We start from the raw sequence: 24069 nt of genomic DNA, 5'->3' as shown, positions 1-24069 counted from the left end.
CCATATATGGATGGGGTGTTTTTAAACAACTTTGTGTGTATATGTACCGATATTTTAAACGTGTTCAGTAACTTAGCTATCGGACTTTTTGAAATAATCAACGGCTCCGCCTTTTGTTCTTTATTTCACTTTTCCAACTTTTACATAAGACAAGAAGACACATGAGCAAAAGTACCTTTAAGTTAACATTAAGTTAGAACATGAGCTAAATTTTGCAACCTTTATTCAAAATACAAATAATTTTCCCTGATTATTTTCGACATTCCAAATTTTGAAAAGGAGTCGAGTCCACTTAATACGAACTCGCTTGATACGAATTTTCGGCTATAACGAACTAAATCTGGATTCCCCGGCTGAGTCCTTTTATTTCTTTGTAAAATTATTTCGGTAATAGCGAACTCGCTTCATACGAATTTTCGGGAGATACGAACTGATTTTGAAAGTCCCAGTGAGCTAAAATGTTATAAGTTTCCATTTTTTGATACAAACTAATTTTAGAAGTCGGCGGCCATTTTTTGCTACGCTTGATTTTTTAACAGTTTGAATCTTCTGTACAGTGTTGATATTTAATCAAAGTAATTATTACCTGTAATTGATAAATATATAATTAAGAGATTAACACTATGTATGCAGTTATTTTATTCATTACAATCGAGTCAAAGTAATTATGTCTTCAGCAATTGAGCGATAATCACTTTCATTAATACACCTATCCATAAAAATATAATTTCATTGTATGTTTTAGGGCCATGTAGTGTACTGTGTAGTTTTGATATCAGAATGGCTACTCCTAAGTCTGGCATAAGAAGAAAAGCAATTTCTTTCAAATATTGTTCAGAACTAGAGGAATTATGGATTCAGGAACTAAATAATTTATTATAGTAAAATTCAATAAAAAATTATGTTTTTTTTTCAAGTAAAAATTTTAAATGCCATGTTTAAAGTATCTGTTACAAAAATGCATTGACGTATACACCTAACTGTATTCCTATGCATCTATATGTGCTAGATCTATATTTGCTATAAACACTTGATGATACAATACATTTGAACATTAAGTTTATTTTCATACATTTTTACGTGTTTACGTATGAAATTTGTTGAGTTATTTTATTGTAACCTGAATACACTCATTTAATCAGTTTAAAATTCACGATGAACATCCATTATAATACATTTGTACATTAAGTTTATTTTCATACATTTTTACGTGTTTAAGTATGAAATTTGTTGAGTTATTTTATTGTAACCTGAGTACACTCATTTAATCAGTTTAAAACTCACAATGAACATCCATTCACTACTGTTTTTAATACGTCGGAAGCTATTCACCGGCGATACCGGAGATACTGCCGAACTTGCTCGTGCAAATTATCCGGGTGTCATACATTCGTTAATACGAATTTCGTTTGATACGAACACATGTCCCAGGTCCCGAAGAGTTCGTATAAAGCGAGTTTGACTGTATATCCATCAAGGCAACATTTCTCTTTTAAGAACTGAGAAAAAATTTAAAGATATAAGCGTCCTTGTTTTGCTTAAGCGTCGCATCAAATAATTCATATTTCAGGTTAATTTAATTTCATCTTTAAGGCGTATTTGGAATCGGACCATTTTGGTCCATAATTTCGTGGTGTTCCTTGTAAACCTATCAGCAAGGCATTGCTCCACTTTTTCAGAAAACTGTGTCGTTTTCAAGGGCTACTTTCAACGACAAACATACCCGGTTTTGAGAGTTCTGACAGTACTGAGATGAAGTCAAATACGTCGGCAAAGTAAATTAATTTACATTGAGTTAGATAATTAATAAATTCTGCCCTTTTACTATACTGTAGAAGTTAACCCCTCGGAAGTCTTACGTGGTTGTTTTCAATTTACATTAGGTCATAATATTCCTCCAAATTGAACCTTAAGGAATCGTCATCAAACTATATGCCTCAATAAAATTTACGAAAAGTTTTATTCTGGATAATCTGGGGTTGAAAACAAGTACACTAGGTCACTTACACAAGACCATTGTTACTGCTTTAGATGGTACATTCTCTACCTGGTCAAGCCAATGCATATGCAAATTCAAAATCTAAGTCGTGGAAGCGATACAGGGCCTGTGTGGTCCTTTTGTTTGTTTTTGTTTGTTCTTTCTTTCTTTAATAGGGAACAAAGCTTATTTCCCCAACACCAACCTTAGTGCTTGTGTCCCCTTTATTTATTCAACTTCCTACTCTAAAACATAAGGCCACTAGTTCAAACTTTAGAAAAACAAAGATACTCTAGAATTATCTTTATCTACCCGATCTACATAAACCATAGTCAGAAAGCTCATTTAAAGTTCCAAACTGGGTCACTGAACCTCAAGATTTTGAAGTTTAGATCAAATCACAGAATTATATGGTTAACACTCAAGATTTCAAATTTTCAATTTGATTTAAATGAAACCTTCACATATTAAACAACGTTATTTGGGGTATAAAACTATATCATTAGGCTAAATAACAGAAAACCCATGTCTTTACACTAGATGCTACCTTTTAATTGATCTACATGAAAACAAATTTGTGAAATCTAGATTTTAAAATTGTGTTATCCAAAGTATTCAAAGCAAACTAATTAACGGTGTCAAATAAAAAGAACATGCACACCAATTTTTCTGCTTGATATACAAGAACCGTGGTCAGAATATTTGTTTTGATGAAACTTACTTCAGTTTGAAACTGGATCTCCTAATCAGTAGGTCAAATCATGGAAAAATCTCTAGAGACAACATTTTCACCTGATCTAAATGAAACTGTGTAAGATATTTATTTTATATATCAGATTAAAAACAAGGTTACACGGTCAAATCATAGACAATCTTATTAAGAGGCATTGTTTCTACGTAAAACTTGGTCAGAATATTTGTCTTAATGAAGTTAGAAATGAAGTTCAAAACTTGGTCACTTGGAGTCAAAGTAGATCAAAATCACTACATATTAATGTGTTAGTTGAAATATGTTTTAAGTCAGTGGATATTTTCGTAAGCGTGGTAAATCGCCGCTTTTCATGGAATCATTGAAGGTTCCATGTGCACCGCCGTATGAATACATCTGCGGACGACTCTAGATTATAGTCTGGTACTAATAACATTTGTAAATGTTGCGTTCTGCTCAGCCCGGGGCTAGAGGTCGTGGACGGTAGCTTGCACTTCCACTACCGTCCATGAACATGCTCAGTCAAACCGAGCCTGCAACAATTTTGTCAATGTCGTGTTAGGCGACCTGTGGTTTTCCATTTTTTAAATTTTATTATCACAGCAGCGTTTTGTGCCGTGTGGCGGCCGCAAAATGTCTCCCCTTACCTTCAATCAGAGCTCTTATATTTCGATCTCTTCAGATCGTTCAGCACGACATTTATGTTGTGTTAGTACTGATTATATTTTTTCAGCTTGAACATTTTGGCTGGGTGGTTCTAATATTTCCGCTTTAAAATTTTTGGGTATTGTTTAATCCCCCATTGGATGTTGTGACTGCTTTTTAATTTTGTCTTTTGGCAGTTTCCTTGATATGCAGGCTCCATAACCACATAACCCCTCTCTAAATTCCGGTTTGTTTAGTTCTGCCCATTGTTTTCTGGTTTAGGGCATAACCATTATTTTACCTGGGAACCATACGCCGCTTTTCGTGGAATTGCACGCTGTGCATCATTGAAGGTTCCATGTGCACCACCATACGAATACATCTGCGGATGTCTCTAAATTACATTCTGGTACTTATAACATGTGTAAATGTTGAGTACTGCTCAACCCGGGGCTAGAGGGTTCAACTACCGTCCATGAACAGGCTCAAACCGAGCCTGCAATATTTTCGTTTATGTCGTGTTGGGCGACCTGTGGTTTTTCATATTTTTTATTTTATCATCACAGCAGCGTTTTGTATCGTGTGGCGGCCGTAAAAGGTCTCCCTGTACCTTCGATCAGAGCTGTTATATTTCGATCCATTCAGATCGTTCAGCACGACATATATGTTGTGTTAGTGTACTGATTCTAATTTTTCAGCTTGTACATTTCCGCCTGGTTGGTTCCATTACTCCCGCTTTGAAAGCTTTGGGTATTGTTCAATCACCCATTGGATATGGTGCCTGATTTTTTATTTTGTCTTTTGGTAGTTTCTGTGATATGCAGGCTCCATCACCATAGATCCCCTCTCTTTATTCCAGTTCGTTTAGATCTGCCCATTGTGTTCTCGTTTAGGGCACAAACTACACTCTGGTACTTATAACATGTGTTAATGTTGAGTACTGCTCAACAGTGGACTGTAACTTGCACTTCCGCTACCGTCCATGAACAGGCTCAAACCGAGCCTGCAACATTTTCGTTTATGTCGTGTTGGGCGACTTTTGGTGTTCAACTTTTTTATTTAATAAGCTGTCATTAATAAATACTGATGCAGCTTTATATGAATACACTCTTGTAATATCGTGAAATAAATATTTTCTAAGAGCACTAACTGCACATCCAGAAAAAAAACAACAAATATTAAAATAAAAGGATAATGAGATAATTCCTAGAAAAGTACCGGTCATTTGTTTCTTGTAACAATATTAAGAATTGTGATATAGCACTGAGGCTATAACATATCATTATCACATAGAAATGGTAGATTCTACAATTCGTCTACCCTATAATCTTATTTGAAATTTCAGTTTCCAAATATGTATTTAATATTTTACCAAAACTTGGTAAGTTTGAGTTGTAAATAACAATGAAAGGTACAACATATTTAATATAAAAAATATTACTGTTAATTTCTGCAAATATCAAGGCTTCCTCCTGATTCACTGAAGAAAAAAATCAAAAATATTAAAGAAATGTTGTAAGTGTACTTGATTTATAGATGAAAATTGTTAATATCATCTATGATGTTTTATAAGCATTAGCTTGGGAACGATTGTTTTCAAGAACTGAATTTAGAATTATGCAAAGTTTTAACGCGTGTATATTGTCCAACCTTTCAAAAATACCTGTAGGCTCTAATTTAAAAAGTTTCAGTCTATTTGGAATTCGAAAGTATCTATGATGTAGAAAGGAACTCCTCGTATACTGAGTAAATCTATGTATCTAGCAATATTGTCAGATATAAGCAGAGACTATAGGCCTATAAGGTTATCCCTAAAGTAATGGCTCGTCAACATTTCTATGACGTTTTTGGAGAATATAAAACTAACAACAACGTACTTAAGGAATTCTTCTTAAACACTAGAATTGTTCCCTTCCAGTTTTAAGCAACAATGGTCCAACTGGTGATGTAATTATCACTTTCATTTCAGTCTGATATTGACGGACTCTCAGGGAAGGTAACTAGAGTCACTGACTTGGACTAGTTGCCACTTTTCTGGTTTCATCCGTAACGTACCTTTTAAATCGAACCATGTTTGGCTGCAAATCCAATCAGCTGTTTTAAAATTGGTATTTTGAACTCTTTCTAGCATATGATTTACGTTGTATTTCCATTTACGCCCTGACAAATGCACAGTCTATAAATCAAGGAGCATTTTCTTCCTGAACGTAGTATGGTTAACTGTCCTGTATTCCTCTCTCTACAAGTTTTTCTTGACAAGAAAACAGTTCCATAATTTCCAATATATCTTTGAGGCAATCATTCTTCCCTTTAACATCTTGTTTACATCTTTGTTCATGATATATGCATATGGTTTTGAGCATATAAGATGAAAATGACAATAAACTCAGCCTTTTTTAAAAAAAAACCTGTTCAAGATATTTTCCATCAAAATACTTTAAGTACATGTACAATATATTGTGTTTTTTTTCAGGATCTTGTCTCTGACCTACTCCATTTCTGTTTCAGTGAACAAAATGATAAGCAATAAATGGTACCGAACCTTTTTCGTACACAGATAGCTCTATTTCCAGAACCGGTGCTTCTTCTATACCTATCTTTGTATTTAAATCCAAGAGTGAGGGCATCAGGACTCGTTTTCCATTTGAACATTAATTCGATTATTAAATTCGGTACCACAGCTTTCTCGATATCGAATTTATAACTCTATTATCTCTAAACCATTGCGAGAGGGCAGCTGTATGAAATCTGCTTCATAATATGTATCCCCAAGAGCACCATACGGAGCATTCTTCACTTTTTCATCAATTTATGGACTAAATATCGAAGAAACCTTTCAAGTAGTTGTTCATTCGGTGGTTGTTTGTTCCAACTGCAGTTCACGTCAGGGTCAGAAAGCTTTACACGTTCATGATCAAAGCTCAAATACATGTTTTTACCATATTTAACCAGTGACTTTACTTTAACCAAACCGGGTTTGGGCATTTGATCAAGGACTGCAATAATATAAAACTCATCTGGAGATTTTATTTTAGTTTGCTCATGATAACTACCATAGTAGTGCAGATATAAGTCTATGGGTAAACAATTGGTGGTCTCTAACCTAGTGTAGAACTAGATGTCGTGCTTATCATAAACAACTTTCAAACAAGCAAATTCGAAGATATAGATAACTGCACCAGAACGATGGGCGGGTAGGTTATTGAACCCTAAATTTTCTCTTGGGATGGCCTAACAGATTTAAATCAAGGCTAGGTTTACTTACATTTCACTGTAATTTTGACATTTTTGTAGAATAAATGTTAGCGAATATTGTGTTTTCGTGAAGAAAACTGTAATTTGAGTAGTAATATTAGGTCACAGCATTGTACGTTTTTTGTAAATTTGTAGTAGCAAATGTGACAGAAAAATTGCTCACCCTACTTTTCTCTTCATTTTTTTCAGATTTATTTAATTCTGCAACCGAAGTAAGGATTTGTCAAAATTGCTATTTATTACTAGAATATATACTAGTAGTGAATAGTATTTAGTATATTAAAACCTATTGGTAAAGGTTCTCGAAGTAGATTTCTATTTGTTGTTCAAAGATGTTTTGTTTGGAATTCTTCATTTAAATACACAATTATCTGATATTGACTGATAGTATATAGACAAAAAACGATGCTCTTGAAATTATTTAAGCGACAAATTGTTGTTATAAAGATAAAAAATTAGAAAATAATACTTTTTATTTACTATTTGTAGTTAAACAATTTTTACATATCTGACAAGCAAGATTTCAGTGTTACTGCACATAAAAACACAAATAAGCAAAACATTTACACGGCCATTCTTATATCCAGTATTGCAAACATCGGATATGAGCATGGTAAACGCACACACCAAACAACGAGTATGTGAAAGACGACGTTTTTAAAGTCAATGAATCTTACGCAATGTAAACGAAGTTAAATAAACGCTATTAAAACCAGAAGTTGACTATATCTCTATAAATGGAAAATGTATTTCTGCCATCAACGACATTTCAATCTTGAACCCAGAAACGGCCAGAATTTGCAGTTCCAAATGTTAACATCTCTCAGACCAGTCAGTAGCAGTGCGGGGTATGCAGTAACAAATACCGATATCGGCCACTTACGCCGGGGGTTTCCTATACACTGGCAACAAATATTTAGAATCAGACCACGTCTTTGTACAAACAGACTCAACTGACTTTTCAATGTGTAGCTTAATTTCTTTATCGGTTTCCTCAAGATTTTGCCATTTTCGCCCATGTTCAAAAACACTTTTCAAATCACATACCACACATTTCCTTAGCTCCACCAAAATATCAACGGTTTTTCCTGGTTGATCATACAAATTTCTTTTTATGTCAAAAACACTAGGCAGATAGCCAACGCATATTTCATTTACACATTCGGCAGGGACAAGGTATCCATTTTCTATACTTTCTTTCATTATGTACAGAATGGCACTTAAACAGGAGTCGTAGCTTTTATGGTCTGCTGTCGTACAAGTATGCTCGTGGTGTAAACAGATGGTTTTTAACATGTAAGAGGAGAAAGGCTGATATCCTGCTTGTTCCAAGAAGTTATTTCCAGCATACATTCCATTGATATACTTCATAAACATGTATATGGTTTTGTGCTTCTGAAGCATATTGTTTCTTATATATTCGACCTCAACGTGGGTTAAAGTAGGTCTGAATATTTCGTCATATACAACAAATAAAACTGACTTCTTTGCCTGTATTATGCTTATTAACTCATGCACAGGGATGGATTCCATGTTCAGACATTCTTTGATATCAAAATATTCTAATGCAAGTGTTAAATCTACAAAGATCTGCATGTTTTGATATACAAATTGTAACATTATGTTTGGAGATTGTGTCCGGTACATTCTAACTTTCATTTGCAATCCATCTACCGTAGGTAGTTCGACCATTTCATCTTCATCCATTGTAATAAACCCTGCTTGTTTTTTAGTCATCTGTCCTTTGTTCATTACGACTTGGTATAAAACGGAAGCAAATCTCCGAATTAATCTCCTCGCTGGTGTTTGGTGTGTAGACGTCTCTGTTAATATTGAACAGTCACCAAACATTTCATGTTGAATACTTATACTTTCAATCGATGGTCTTTCTCGTTTTATCACAATTGAACCAGGCTTTGAGAAGTCGGCTAACACAATTATGAAGTCAAACTCATCTGCGCATTTAATTTTCGTGCCTTCATAGAAACTGCCAACCTTTATTATTTCAGATGCTCGAAATTCAGGAAACAGTTTTCCTACTTCATCTATAAAACGTTTGACGTGAACGAAGATTGCATTTCCTATCTTTACTCCTTCTTCTGACGTTACGTTTGACCGGAGGGCGCTGACCTTTTTCTGTATTGCTTCCGTGATATCAATTTCTTCATCCTTAAAGAAACAACAATTGAAGGTTATTGGATTTGAATCGAAAAATATGCACGCGTTCTGCAGTGGAAATATCGCGCAACCTTAGCCACGAAGATCTAATAATCCTTTTAATACATCTACACTTAAAATTATTATATAATTGATATCAATTTGTTCTTTAGCCTAAATAAAATTGAAAACATCGTCGTTAAAGAACTTGTACACGTGACGACACACTCACATGAATTCGAAATCACAAATGTCGTCAAGAAACCGATTAATGAGTACATTGTATAATAAAAGGCCTTTATTTAAATTTTGTTGATTTCAATATGACATTTCATACATAGTATTTGCAGTCGTTTTCAACAAATCCCTATCTCAAAGAATAAAAAGCATTGGTATCCGTAGAGAAAATAACTAAAAATTATATATTATTAAAATGGTAGAATTTTCTGAATCAAAAGAAAAGAAAACAAATTTGCCTTACTTTGGAAATAATGACTTCTATGGAAGCGTTGTCATTCGCTCTTTTCTGTACCCGTTCATATATTATGGTTGTTTCTTCGACCATTTTCCCTCCTTCTAAGATATGAATGTAAGTGTCGTAATGAGGATAGGAAAGTCTTTGAATAGTATCTCCTGCGGCTTGTGACTTTGTCTTAAACTCTACTTTCGAGTAATTGCGTTCATTGACACCCTGATATCCGTACAAGGCACCATACCAACACCCTGCGATACACCCAGTAACATTGCTGTATCCACCGTTGCAAATTGCGCCGACACACAAATTCAACCAATTCCTATTGCAGAAAAGAATTGCATCGTAGGCAATTAACGGTGCGTCAAAACCACTGCTTCCTGGAATTCCGTCTAATGAAATTGACCTATAGTACTCATCATTTTTCTCAAAATCAAATCGGTCATAAAAGTTTGCTTGGGAAGTACCACTTGCAATATTTCGCTTTTTCAGATGATTTTCCCATACTTGTGTAAAATCTCCAAACGAAGCTGCATTTTCTTTCACAGCAATCCCTGTTTTCCGAATATACTCTAAAGCAATGGGAAGTGTGTCGAGCAAGGCACGTCCCCATTGTTCAATGGGTTTACGTTGTATCGCAAACGACGTGAATAATGCAGTGGCTAGTGCTCCAAGGTATCCTGTAGGATGATGATGTGTCATCCGACCACACTCTATGCTTTTAGCTAAAAGTTGGTTAAAGTCATCAGGATTGTGGTGCATGAGGCCTATACACATAGTTCTTACAGCAGCTGCATTGCTGAAGCCTTTACAATCAAATGGAACGATATACCCATCTACAGCATCGACTGTTTGTAAAATCTTACACGAATTTAAGCATGTTTCATCAGGATGCCTTCCGTCAATGTCCTCAAAACGCATCTTGTACCATCTAGCTATATATCTAAATAACTCTTTATTTGGTATTTTGTTCTCCTTTCTGGCAAGCGAATATGCCGTAGAAATGTGCATTATTGTACATGCACTTGTTGTCCACTCTGGTGGTTTGACATTTATTTCATCTAAATTCAGCTCCGTTAGTTCTGTGTATATTTGTCTTCCACTGGTACATTCCAACCATTGCCCATTGCGATATCCTAAAGAATCACCAACTGCACCCAAAACCATAGCTGCTTTGTATCTCTCGTTAAAATTGGCCATATCATATGATGTAGAATCTCATGCCTGTGTTATAATCTCACTCGCATGTAGGCAAGTGTGTACTCACAACATCATGATAAATGCTCATTCATATCTGTTAAAACCTGTATTAAGTTTACCATGACCATATACACATATACTGATATACATAAATACTAAACCTATACAGTTCAGTCATTAAATTAACCATATAGCAATTGTTTCCATTGCACACCGTAAATGAAAGAAGAATTGTATCTTTGTAAAAATAGAACTGTTTAGAATAAAAAGACATTCTCAACATTTTATTTCAGTACATTAGTATGTTATCATTTAAACGCCTCTTCGAATATGAATTGCCTGCATAAATCAATAAGATTAAATAACAAATGAAATCCATGCTTGTGTTTCTGTATCATTTCTTTCTGTAGTTTATTTTATATACTTGGTGCTTATCTGGTACGTTTTGGTGATTCTCGTCTCGATCGACTTCCAGTGTTGGTCGTTTCATTGTATATATTTTCTGTAGCTGATTGTTATGGTTCATCTGAGCATCCTGTTCGAACTTCGGCCTCTGGGTACTTATTTCTTCCTTTATGTGTCGCCTGTTGTATTTGTTTCTAGTGCTCATCATTTCCGAATTCTGTTTACATCATTTATCTCTTTATGTTACGCATTTCTCTCTCTTATCCACAAAACGTCACTGTCCTGGTTTCTGCAATTTTGATATAAAGTAAGTTTTCACGGTTAACTTTTCTTCCTAGTTTTTAGTGTTTTAGTGTTGCAATTCAATAAAGTATACGTAAAAAAACAAAATAGGTACCCGGCAGTACTTTCGGGCTTGTCACATAATGGCCAAAAGAAAAAAAAAAACACTTTATTTCAAGATAAAGTGTCATTGTCATTTTTCTGTAAGCTACACCATTTTAAACCTAAAATTGACATTTTGTACAATTTTCCAGAAGACTTTTTGGTATCGATAGAAAAGTAAATGAACCTTTTTACACGTATTCCTTGTAAGGGTTAAAATTGCCAAATTTTGTGTCGCTTATCAATCCTGACTAAACTTATTCTCTATTGTATTTGAAATCTTTTGGCATCATTTTCAAACTGTTTGCATGCAAGTCTACCAACATTTATTGTATGTGCATTCAAATATATGTTGTCATCAAAGTATTAATCAGATACGTTACCTTTATCAGTTAAATTACTATGAAGTGAAACAAATGTGAAAATCTTATCTTTATTAATGATGTGCGCCCATTACATACAACATTTATAACACGATTTTAAATTTTGATAAACGGTATGTTATTATAAAAAAATCACATACATTGTTGAATGAATGACGCATGATTTCACAATCAGCAATCGACATTTTTATTTTCCCTTACAGAACATAAGAATTGCTGATAAGCATTGCACTAAAATGATATACTGTATCTTTGCGTAAATGGAATTGAAATGGAAGGACGATTCAGGTGGTTAAGCCAGATACAAGGTTTTTGATGAACAGATACGTTATTCAGAATTCCAAATAATTTTGCGTTTTACATAAGTGATGGAATAAGTATCATATAATCAGGGAAGGGATGTAATGAATGTTTAGGAAACAACAGTACAACTCAAACAAATTGTCACTATCTGAGTCTGACCTTTGTGAGACCTTTGTAAAGCATAGTGTTATCACAACAACCGATCGGCCTATACCAACTGAGAGATCTTAGACATCATCTTAGACGTCAACTCGACACCATTTATAATGTTCTTAAAAATAATCAGATACGTTAACTTGGGGTTTGATATCGAAATCCGTAAAAAGTTTTTATAAAATCATTTAGGCAATTAATTTCCTATATTTAACAGTCATGTATGGTTTCATTTTTAATAATTAACATTTTATCCAGATTATATCTCGAGGGGTGAATGCGACAAAGTGCTAAGTGCATTTCATGAAATTTTACAGGAGAAGGAAAAAAAATTCCTGTTGCTTTATAATTCTGGCAGCTGTTGTAATATTTTTAAATCTGATTAAAATCAACTTTTTTTTTTTACATCTAGTGGAATTTTTAAAGAAATGTGTGACAGAAAAGAAATTTTAATCAAAATGTCACTTAGAACTTTTTCGCACTCCAAATAGACACAAATTTGCAAAAAGTTACGTGCGACAAAATTCTAAGTGATTTTATGTTTTATTATTAAAGGGACACAAAATTCATCTTTTTGTACCCAGTTTTTTTGTAGTGTTTGAAATCATTGAATAAAATGAACCTTACTAAAACCATGTCACTTAAAGCTTTTTCGCGGTCATTTTTGTTTAACTATTCTAAAACTTTGTGACTTCGAAAAGAGTCTAAGTGACATTATAAGTAAGCCCTTACAATGTATAGGTCATCCAAAGTTTTTGCTTTTGAGCTTATTTTTCTTTAGAAGGAAATATTTTTCATGTATCTAGTAAAACAACATGATGTTTGATGGCTGGACAAAAGAAGTGGGCCCTATTAAAAATTAATCAAAAGTAGCGTTCACTGTACAGAGCATAGCATAACGAATGAAACTGCTTTATCTGCGGATTATCTTTTCAATAATACATGAAAATATTTATCACACTAAGAAACAACACATAATTGTTTTCCATTTTATTTATTTAAAGCTTTTAAACTTCAATAATTTCTCAGACTCACAATTACACTGAACAAAAATGGCTAGCCAATCACAATGTATCTTTATAAAGTATATTCTTTGACTTAGTTAGTGTATCAGTTTTAAGAGAATTATAAAAACTGTATTTCAGACATGATATTTTCCTCAGAGTTAAAAATTCATGCATTCTAATATGACTAGCAATGCATTATTCATCACAACGTTATTATGTTAACATCATGTCAACATGATATTGAGCACCATGTAGTGCTTTCAAATTTGATTCAGTATTTTACCTAATAGCATTTTTAAAACAAAATGTAACACTGCACAACTGTCTAGATTAATTTACGCACATACTAATCTGGTATATTCGCTTTACAGAATAATTTGCCATCATTTTCGCCCAAATTGAACTCTTCCGCAAGACGTATTACCATTTCCAGTCTGGTGTGTATAAACAAAGGAGCGTGATGACACGCCATGCATACACGAGGAAACAGTTCCATAATATTGATCTAAATTTTACGACAAAGACATATTAGAAGCAAATTTATTTATACAATCTGGCAGTAATAATCATTCGAAATAATATCACTCGAGCTGCGCCCTCGTGAAATTATTACACCTGATGTATAACCACCTATCATGCATAAATAATGTTAAAACACTGCTTTGGTGTAAATTATTTCTTAATTACTGTATCACTAGAATTAAATATTTCTAGAAATATTTACAAATGTTGGACAGCTGGTATTGTTCAGTATAATGCTTTGATTCAGTAAAACAGTTCTCTTTCAATAGCAAAATGTTTTTTTCCTGTAAAAAAACTGTTTACAATAAATAATGTTTAAATCATCATGCATTTTTCTATTCTGTACTTAGATTAATGTTGAGTACAAAAAACAGTGTTTCAATTTATTTTTGCCCAATGAAGCTTCAATACTTTAATTATTGAGAAATATACATATAAGTTGGAAAGCTTGTTTCAAGATCTAGCCTCTCAAAACAGTATAATTAAATAACTTAACCTGACAAAATAATCTATAATAAGAGTTTAAGTCTCAGTTACACTACACCGTATAGCGTTAACGGACGTTTAACGTATAACAAAATTTTCAATCCGTTTGTGTCCATTCGCATGCGTTTCTTTTCCGTTTCTCATGCGGCACCTGCACTCCTTGTTCTGTGAAATTTGTTCCATCCAGTGGAAGGTTTTGAGCATGTTCAAAATTTAGAACGTACACTACCGGACAAAGTTGTCCGTTAGATGTACGGTAGCAATGCGCTGATATGCGTTTTGTTCGTTACTCGTGCGTTCCTTATTCTAAACTTAACCGGTTCGCATCCGTTCTTGTTAGGTTCGCATTCGTTCTTGTCCGATGGACCTGATTCACGGCCGGACCACTACCGGATGATGCAACGGATGTAACATATGTTCAACGGACGATAACTGACAAGAACGTTTTGTCAGTTTCTCATGCGTTGCGCTTTTGTTTTACACGGTATAAGTCTGTTACTAGAACGGTGATATCCGTTAATTGAATGTTGTTCGTCCTGTATATATGCGTAAATCTTGCGGTCATTGTGTGTTTTATGCGCCCAATACACCGATCGCGAGAACATCGAGCAGCAGCGGGGAATGCCTTTCGTCACCAGATAACTTTCTGTCAAAGTTTTTATATACATTTGGCATCCGTTAACGCTATACGGTGTAGTGTGACTTACACATAAGGAGTTAATGTCAATCTACTGTAACACCACCACTGGTTGCATAGATTGAGAAAGTCAGCAGTTTTTTTCACACTCGGTTTTATTTACAAGGTTATACAGACGTCAACTATACTAACAGTCAATTCAGGTATAAATACATCAGCTTTTTAAATAGTATTTTCCCGCGTCAAACTTTTAATTAATTTTTATTCTTAAGTCCAAAAGTTCTATAACATAATAGTCAGTTCTAAAACGTCCACAGTTATTTTTAACCCGCTCTTAAACCCGAACCCAAAAATCGAACTTAACCGAGCTGATCTGAACCGATCCGAACTGCCAATTATCCGATCCCATTTTTGTAAAACATTTCTAACTTCCTGATTCTTAACTCAGTCCTCTCTTTTCTTGACTCAGTCCTCCTCTCCCCATTCTCCTATCTTCTCTTAATTCTCTGAGTATTTATACCTGTTTTTACGAACTACAACGCAATAACATGTTAACAAGTATTTCAAAATATTCAAAGCAATTTCAAAAGATGTCAATCAAAACGTCCATTATGTACTCATATAATAGTAAACAACAGATGTAGAATCAATCACCAATGTGTATTTTCGTAAATAAATGACTGTTACTGAAACAAACAAAATGATTAGGATCAAATCTAATAGATAAAACATTCAACGGTGATTCATTTTGTATAAATTGTAAACAACAACAATATGCTGAACAGGTAAACAAAGTAATTAACATTTCTGGCCAATATATGAAAATTCCATCGAAAACAAAAATAAAGTAATTAAGGCTGACCAAATCAATTTCATTTGAGAATTTCGCAATATCTGATCTAATAATAGTAAACAAAGTCATTTAGCCCAAAACGTAATGGATAAAACACTCCGATGTTACGAAATTTGCTTGAGTAGTAAATACCAACAATGACCTACGCATGTAAACAGAATGCGTATCATTTGTAAGAATTATCAGGATTATCTACCAAAATCAATAATAGATAAAATAAACACAATGATGAATTAACGGAAAACTGACCTGCGAGCTATCATTGTGTTACACTACGCCACATTGCCATTTTTTTTTGCAGTGCAGGTCATGCATACTAATATCATACACTACAATTCAGACTGTCATTGTATAACATAGATTCCACTTTAATATTAGGTTTAGATGTTTCTTCAAGATAAATTAATAATTTTGAGTTTTTATTTGGTTACAAATATGAAACAGTTTCCAGAGATATAGCTTTATTTTCAGTGTGGAATTGTCAATCATATTCTCCGTGACATGCTGGCAATTTAATCAACACTCACTTTAGGTGACACTGAACCTTTTCAAGATCATTAAACTTTGATTCCAAAGATTTCATTACATGTTCTATGAAATTCTCCAGATATCACTATAATTATACACGGCAGTTAACCAATAATAAGATAAGATACAAGTGTTCCTAATAATTTGCTGAAAGCCATGGTCAGGCAGTCATTTCAGTTTCATCATTATAGCAGTTACTGTAATGGCTGTGTTAAATGTCATTGAACGCTACTGATGTAAAAGTTGTATTATACTGTACTGTTTGTAATCTAAAAACTCATAACAATATATGAGTAAATTTCTGAATACTTAAAAAGTACACAGATTTTCCTAAAAAAGCTATATTTTTGTTATCCAGAGCAGTAATCACCAGAAGCTCCGATATATGCATTCATTCACTGTTACTGGAGACGTACAGAAAATGTGGTTAAGAAATTTCAAAAGACACCTGACAAGTGTTAAGTTAACTGTGAAATGACAAAATGATGAGCAATCAATCTAAATTCCAGGCCAAGATGAACTTATTCGTATATTCTTGTGATTCAATCATATACTATGAAAATGCTACAGTACAATTGTATACTGTGATTCACATTAAACAAGAACTGTACAACTGTACAAACAGTCATAACTTGCCGATTGGTCACACATTAAACCGGAATCCACCTAAAAACCGGAATACACTTTCCATAACTGGAATACACCTGTATCTTTTTAATTAGAGGTATTTTTGAAGGTTTTTAAATATAATTCAATCATATATATCAAAATAATTACCTGACGAAAGTAAAATAAAATACGTTCACTCAAAACGATAACCATGCGGGAAATTATCATAACTGAAATACACCCTTATTTTATGAATAAATGGTACTTTCGTAGGGTTTATTGCAGAACTCATTTGTATATAATATAAATAATTAATTTACAAAAGGAAAATAAAATATGATGATTTGTCAGTTTCTGCATATTAGTTTTGTGCTAAATTACACGACTGTTCTTAGTATTCATATATTACAATGTAGTTAAGTACTTTTTGTTTTGTGTGGTAGCAGCACATAAAACACATGACATGCTGCTGAAATAAGAATAAGGTCATTGTATTTGGCAGGCATCGTGGGATCAGATTCTCCCTAAGCTGTTGCAACCGAGTATACTGCTTGGATCAGGGGGTGTTTCATTTGTACACCAGACCCAAGAGGCAAGATTTTCAACACGTTAGTCAGAACTAGTGCAGTTGTACATATAGAAATACTTTTTAAGTTCAAATAATTATATTTCACTAATGTATACTTTTCCCTGTCCTCATTTAGATAAAAAATCTTGAGACAAATGTTTGAAATAAAAAAAATCAGACAATTTCATCTGAAGAACATTAAATGCATTCTGTCACTTAGCACTTTTTCACAGTAAACAATACTTGGTTTACAGCCACGTGTTTACTGTGAAAAGTACCAAGTGAAAAAAAAGAAGAATAGAAATCAACTGTTTGTCAAAAAAAAAATAATAATCCTTTATACCAGGTACTGATAATGATATCATACTTAAAAGAAACCAACTAAAATGACACAATTATTGAAAAATATTTGTCACTTGGTACATATACTGAGTGCAAACTTGATATAGTTCGGTGCGAAAAAGCGCCAAGTGACGTAAGGCACTTAGCACTGTGTCGCATTCAAATGGTATATCATTTTCACTTAGCACTTTTTGACCATTTTGTTATAAATTCATTTAATGACTTGCTATAATCTTGATATTTTACAGGACATGGGCAAGGTCATAAACACTTGATATATGAAAAAAGTGATTTTTTCAAAAAATGTCACTTAGCACTGTGTAGCATTCACCACTCGATCTGTTTAGATAGTGTCAGATACGTTACTAAATACCTCATGTATCGATGCGTGCATTCGTGTAGTGCATAAATATCACATATTGAACTGTGATATTAATAATACTATATAATGATGTTTAAGCTGCTACTTGGCATTAAGATCTTGAATTTACCTTATTCTATTAAATGTCAGGCTGTCAAAATTACTTGACCTGCTGTATGCTTCAAGTCTATTTCTTCCTTTAACATGAGAGCTTAATAAAACATAAGCATAGCTAGAATTGAAAAAGTAAGACATGCATACACAGTTTTGTTGAAGAAATCCGGAAGTAACAAATAAAATGTTTTATTTTATTTATAGATGATACTCAAAACAATGTCTTATATTAAAATTTGATTGATAGTAACGAACCTGGAACCTGGTTTTGGAATTCCCAGTATTATTAAATAATTACACTTAAAATGTATTTTTAACTAGCGCCCATGTAGAGTTTTACCTCATACAGGCTTGATACTTTCAATACTACACAGATGAAATTTGATTTTTCACCAAAGTGAAAGGTTTAAAAAGTGATATGTGTTGTAAGTTTTTCACCAATAATATACATTTATATTTATCAAATTCTAAACTTGAATGTTCAACTAAGAGATGTCGTTTTCGTGTAAACACCGCTTTTCAGTGAATATCTGATGTTAAATCCACTTTTGCATCCCTAAAGCACAGAACACATTCCTAATTTAAAATATTGGTAACGTATTCATTCTTCACGTATCTCGTTTTAACATCTAAATTCCTGTTCCTATTCAATTTCATTTACTTAAGAATTTCATGTTAGTGAAGTGCTTATCAGCAATTCTTCTGTTCTGTAAGGGAAAATAAAAATTGTAAAAATTGTGCAATCATACATCAATCATTCAACAATTTATGTGGATTTTCTATAATAGTACCATACTGTTTAGCAAAATTTAAAATCGTATTATAACTGTTGTATGTAATGGGCGCACATTATCAATAAAGATAAGATTTTCACATTTGTTTCACTTCATAGTAATTTAACAGATAAAGGTAACGTATCTGATTAATGCTTTGGCGACAATATATATTTGAATGCACATACAGTTAAAATTACAATGCAGAATAAGTTTAGTCAAGATTGTTAAGAGACATAAAATCGGGCAATTTAAACTCTTACGAGGAATAAATATAAAACGGTTCATTTACTTTTCTATCGATACCAAAAAGTCTTCTGGTAAATGGTACAAAATGTCAATTATAGGTCCAAAATGGTGTAAAAAACAGGGACTAGCTTACAGAAAAATGACAATGACACTTTATCTTGGAAAAAAAGTGATATTTCTTTTGGCCATTATATGACAAGCTTGAAAGTACTGCTGGACTACCTAATTGGTACTTTTATGTATATTTTATTGAATTGCAACACTAAATCACTTGTAAAGAATCATTATCATATTGAAGATTGGAATTAATTGCTATATACTCCATTTACTAAATTTATTGGACACAATGTGACCATGACGTAATGTAACCATTCAGACATGAATCACTGGAACGTTGTAGAAAACACGCATAAACATTCAAAAGTCGCATGTGAAGCAAAATACATGATTACGGTGTATTGTTCAGCTGATTTCTACCAATAACGGCCCTTTTAAAATGCATTTAATGTCTTGTTTGGAATTTGAGACTCAATATGACCACATTATTTCAAGAGAAAAATCACCGCTTCGAAATTCTCTGCAGGGTAAATGAAAAATCGGCTACACTCACATAGCAAAATAATACATCGTTGGAACCGGAAAGTTGTTGGCTGGAACATGGTCGGTAAAATATATTCAAATATGATGAAAAATTGTAGAAAAACACAAAAAAAAACCTTCAAGTACATGGGCGCAGCCATTAAGATCGACACAATGTAATCATAAACAAAAGTCACGTGATCACCCGCCCTGGGTACAGAAAGCTGGATTGCTTGCTATTTAGTAGTGAAAAGTATGACATTTGACATTCTACAGCTTACATCTTGTGACATAATACTGTTATTTCCACTGCATCATGTGAGTGAGTTGTTTGTATTCTAACACTTTAGTAAATGCATTGCAATATGAAATTTAATAGTTCAATTAATTGTCTATTGGTTTATTATTTAAACTTGAAAAAATGAAATAATTCTAAATATCAAAGACAATAAAGTTATTGTGAAAAAAGCACACAAAGGTGATTATAAAATTGGTCTTCTTTCAAATATCATAGCCTAAAACATTTTGTATTGTTTCTGGTTCCCTACGGGTTTTATGAAGTAAAATGTAAACATAGAAATGCATTATACACCTTTTAAAACTGAATGTAAAATTAATGTTTCAGTTGAATAACACTTTTGTGAAGGCGACACCGACAATGCATACAGAGGCTCGTGGTGTTTCATATGATAGTATTTTTACGAGCCCCATTTTCATCAATAAAAGGTTTGTTCAACAGGGGAACCATGGAAAACCATGGTAAGATATATGCTTTATTGTAGCGCATTAACTCAATGTTTTAATTTATGCTGAAGTTTTGATTATTTAGTTTAGGCAAGTGTCCACGAAATGGTTTCGACGTAAAGAGGAGATGTGCATACGTATTTTCTACCATTTCAGATGACAGATTGGATGTTGAGACAGTATATTAGACACTGCCATATTCTTTCCATTATCGTTGCGAGATTGTAGAGATAGACCTTAACATTTTCATTGATAGAAATACATTAAATAAAGTCTAGAAATTGATTTCCAAGTCCTTGAAATTAACAAAAATGATTTCACAAATGTGCAATGTATGATAGTTTTGCTAATATCAATAACAGAAATTCTAATATTTAATTCAAAGTTGTGATCCGCAAAGAATGTCAACTCTTGCCTTGGGCTAGTACTTTAAAGCAGAGATATTTATTAGTTTACTTCCCTTGCAATTACACAATAGGGTAGTAAACGAAAACGGTTTAATACACAATAATATACATTTTTGCACAACAAAATCATTTAGGATTTATTAATATGTGTTTGATTTAACCCTGAACCACTGGTTCCTATTATTTTGTCAACTTACTTATGGTAAAAAATAACTTTTAACAAGCCGATAATAAAATGAAATACCAGTAAGTATTTTATATTGCAGATAATACAGTTTTGATTGTATCGAAATGTCACAGTAGAAGCACTTTTGTAATACAGAACACCTGGTAGGATTAGTAAAGGTGCAATTATATTGATCTTTTTTTCCTATGCCTAGAGATTGCTTCATTTGAGTAGAGTTTGAAATTTCATTCGTAATTAGTTCGACCGACGTTAAAAGTTGTACGTAATAGCTAATATAACTATCTCGCTCAAAATGACCGTATTACTTACGAAAACGTAGAATCAATGCTTTATAACGTTTAGCAACTGAATCAAGGTCGTCGCACAGTGACACCGTAACAATTTTCGTTGAGATGTTGTCACATGTTATCATTGTCAACTTACGTCTCAACGTTCCTCTCCCATAGTAACACTGTGTTCACAAGAAACATATGAAATGGTTATAATGATATATGAGACGAAAGTATTTAAATGTTATACTACGAATTAAACGGCGTCGTTTTTTGTTTGTTTTTGTGTGTGTGTGGTGGTGCGGGGGGGGGGGGGGGGGGGGTTAACGCCGTTTTTCAACAGTATTGCAGTCATGTAACGGCGGGCAGTTAACTAACCAGTGTTCCTGGATTCTGTACCAGTACAAACCTGTTTTCCGCAGATAACTGCCAACATCCCCACATTAATCAGAGGTGGAGGACTAATGATTTCAGACACAATGTCGTTTATCAAAAAGTCACGTAGAACATACGCCCCGCCCGAGGATCGAACTCACAACCCTGCGATCCGTAGACCAACGCTCTTACCTACTGAGCTAAGCGGGCGGGGGCGTCGTAAATTAATGTCTTTAATATCAGTTTTCAAGTTTAAATGTGATATGAATATAACTATAAGAAGATCACTTGGAAGTACATAACACAACTAAGCAAAATAATGGCAGACCCGGTTATATTGTGTCTATTCACGAGAGGTTATCAAAAATGCAAAAGCCCGCATTCCTCGTAAAACAAACAGAAGCAGAACTCTTTTATGAATAGACATGTTAGTCAAACCATTTCTTAAGATACCAAACAAGGGTATATTCCGAAAAGTCATAGAGAAGAAATCAACATTTCAGGCATGAGTAATTTTATTTCAAGTTGAATGCTACCCATTGATGGTTCCCGTTGAACGCTTTCGTTTGACACCAAGATCATCAAAATGGGTTTATAAATAAGGAAGATATGGCATTTTCAAGATTTAAGTAGTCCATTTTGAATTTAGCACCAAATGATGACGTCACAAATGTGAACACTACCATTTTCAAACTTGAATATCCCTGAAACGATAAGAGACAGGCATGTAAAAGTATATATCTACGTGACAAGACCTTCCAAGTGGTGCGCATTACAAGAGCAAAATGCCGAGTTTTAGAAAAAGTTTAGAAATCGCTGTTACGTCATAACTCGATAACGGTTGAAAATTGAAACGAGAATGGGGTTGTACATGAAAGATTTTTATTGAGTCTATCATATGACATTAACATTTCAATATTGATGAAAAGAAACAGTGACACGAAATTGGAAAACCCGTGTGTCAATATTTATTGTACTGTTACCTATCAAAATGCTTCTCGATCTTCTAGAACGGTCAAAATAGATTTTTCACAACCTATTTTTACTTTAGAAATAATATTAAAGGCATACAAAAGTTTTATAACGCAAAATGCTCGTTTCTTTAAGTTTTGCCTAAAAGTCACAAAACTGATCAAATTTCAGTCCGTTACCATTGTTGTTATTGAAAATAATTCTGTCAGCATTGGCCAGCTCCTTTCGAGCACTATCTTTAAGCTGATCTCATGTCAAAAATATTGACTTTTAAATGGTACTAGACCCTTTAGCTCATGAAACTTTAAAGGGATCATTGGAAATTCCATTTTAAAGGGGATGTATTGTGAATGACGTTAACAAAATAACGCCATACATTAGGGCGACTTTTAAGAGATTAAATTTGACAGTTGAATAGGCTATTATTAAAGTATCCGATCTTAAATAAATATACGCCGGATATTGTGGTGACTTAAAAGTTATTAACTTTGACACGTTTGCTTTTTATTATCCATCCATCCGTAGTTAAATCAACACACGCTAGAAATTGTGACCATGATATAATTTGATTTACTCGTGACATTATCTAAATATAGCATATGAAGTCATTGTAAAAATAGACCCGAGGATGCTCATTAAGGGAAAATACATTTATGATTGGAGCCATTTTGTCACTGGGCGTCAAAGAGGAAAATCGTCAACAAAAACGTAATCTTTTATTTAAAGTTTACGTTGCGTCTTTCGTATCTATCTTTAGTAATGCTTCAGTGTTGTTATATTTTCTGGTCCTTTTGGGATCACGGAGTTTATTCAACACATGTGTATTAGAGTTCCGCTTAAGCCGGTGCTAGGGGACGTAAGTGGTGTTGCACATTTCATTACCTCTCATGAACAGACTCAATCAAACCGAGTCTGCTATTATTCTTCTTGGTTGCAATCTTTGCTTCCTAAGGATCTTTTTACAGATTTTATCCCTACCCATACGGGGCTGCATATAGTGACTTGACCATTCTTCTGTTTTTCATTAAAAATATGATGAATATTTCGTTTTAAAAAATTATTAATTTGTTCTTCGTTTACCATAAAGTATATTTATTCATTTAAGTCATGGATAAATCTATATGATAATTGATTAAACATAATTAATACATAGTTATATTTGATTTCTTTGTAATATCTTGTTTTTGTTTTCATGTTATCTTCCCGTCTAGGTCTGAGCACCTGACCCTAAATGTATTCAACCATGCTCTAATTATACAAGTCAACTCTGTATACCTCCGGGAGACATTTCTATTAATAGGACATTCTAAAAATAAACTTCTGATGTCATTCAAAAATTAAATATTTATATCATTCTAAAAAGATTAAAAATGGCTGCCGTGCATGTGTACTGAGTACATTTTTATTTGCAAATGGATCATTATCTATAGAATCAAATATTAC

The 24069-nt window shown here is 33.4% G+C and overlaps 1 protein-coding gene across 4 annotated transcripts in view; it reads right to left on the bottom strand.

Annotated features, from left to right (window-relative positions):
- Positions 1-7042: 7042 nt before the first annotated feature.
- Positions 7043-24069, bottom strand: part of LOC123563282 (uncharacterized) — a 48803-nt gene continuing 31776 nt past the window's right edge. For all 4 annotated transcript variants that reach the window (XM_045355997.2, XM_045355995.2, XM_053530680.1 and 1 more), the window contains 2 exons: positions 9226-11110; positions 7043-8756 (listed from right to left, as the gene is read on the bottom strand). In XM_045355997.2, coding sequence (XP_045211932.2) covers positions 7467-8756; positions 9226-10416 — 2481 coding nt within the window. In that variant the 5' untranslated portion in view covers positions 10417-11110 and the 3' untranslated portion in view covers positions 7043-7466. The remainder of the gene's footprint in view (positions 8757-9225; positions 11111-24069) is intronic.

The sequence above is a fragment of the Mercenaria mercenaria genome, chromosome 2 (assembly GCF_021730395.1).
Source record: "Mercenaria mercenaria strain notata chromosome 2, MADL_Memer_1, whole genome shotgun sequence".
Taxonomy (NCBI): domain Eukaryota; kingdom Metazoa; phylum Mollusca; class Bivalvia; order Venerida; family Veneridae; genus Mercenaria; species Mercenaria mercenaria.
This window is presented reverse-complemented; position numbering and strand designations above follow the sequence as displayed.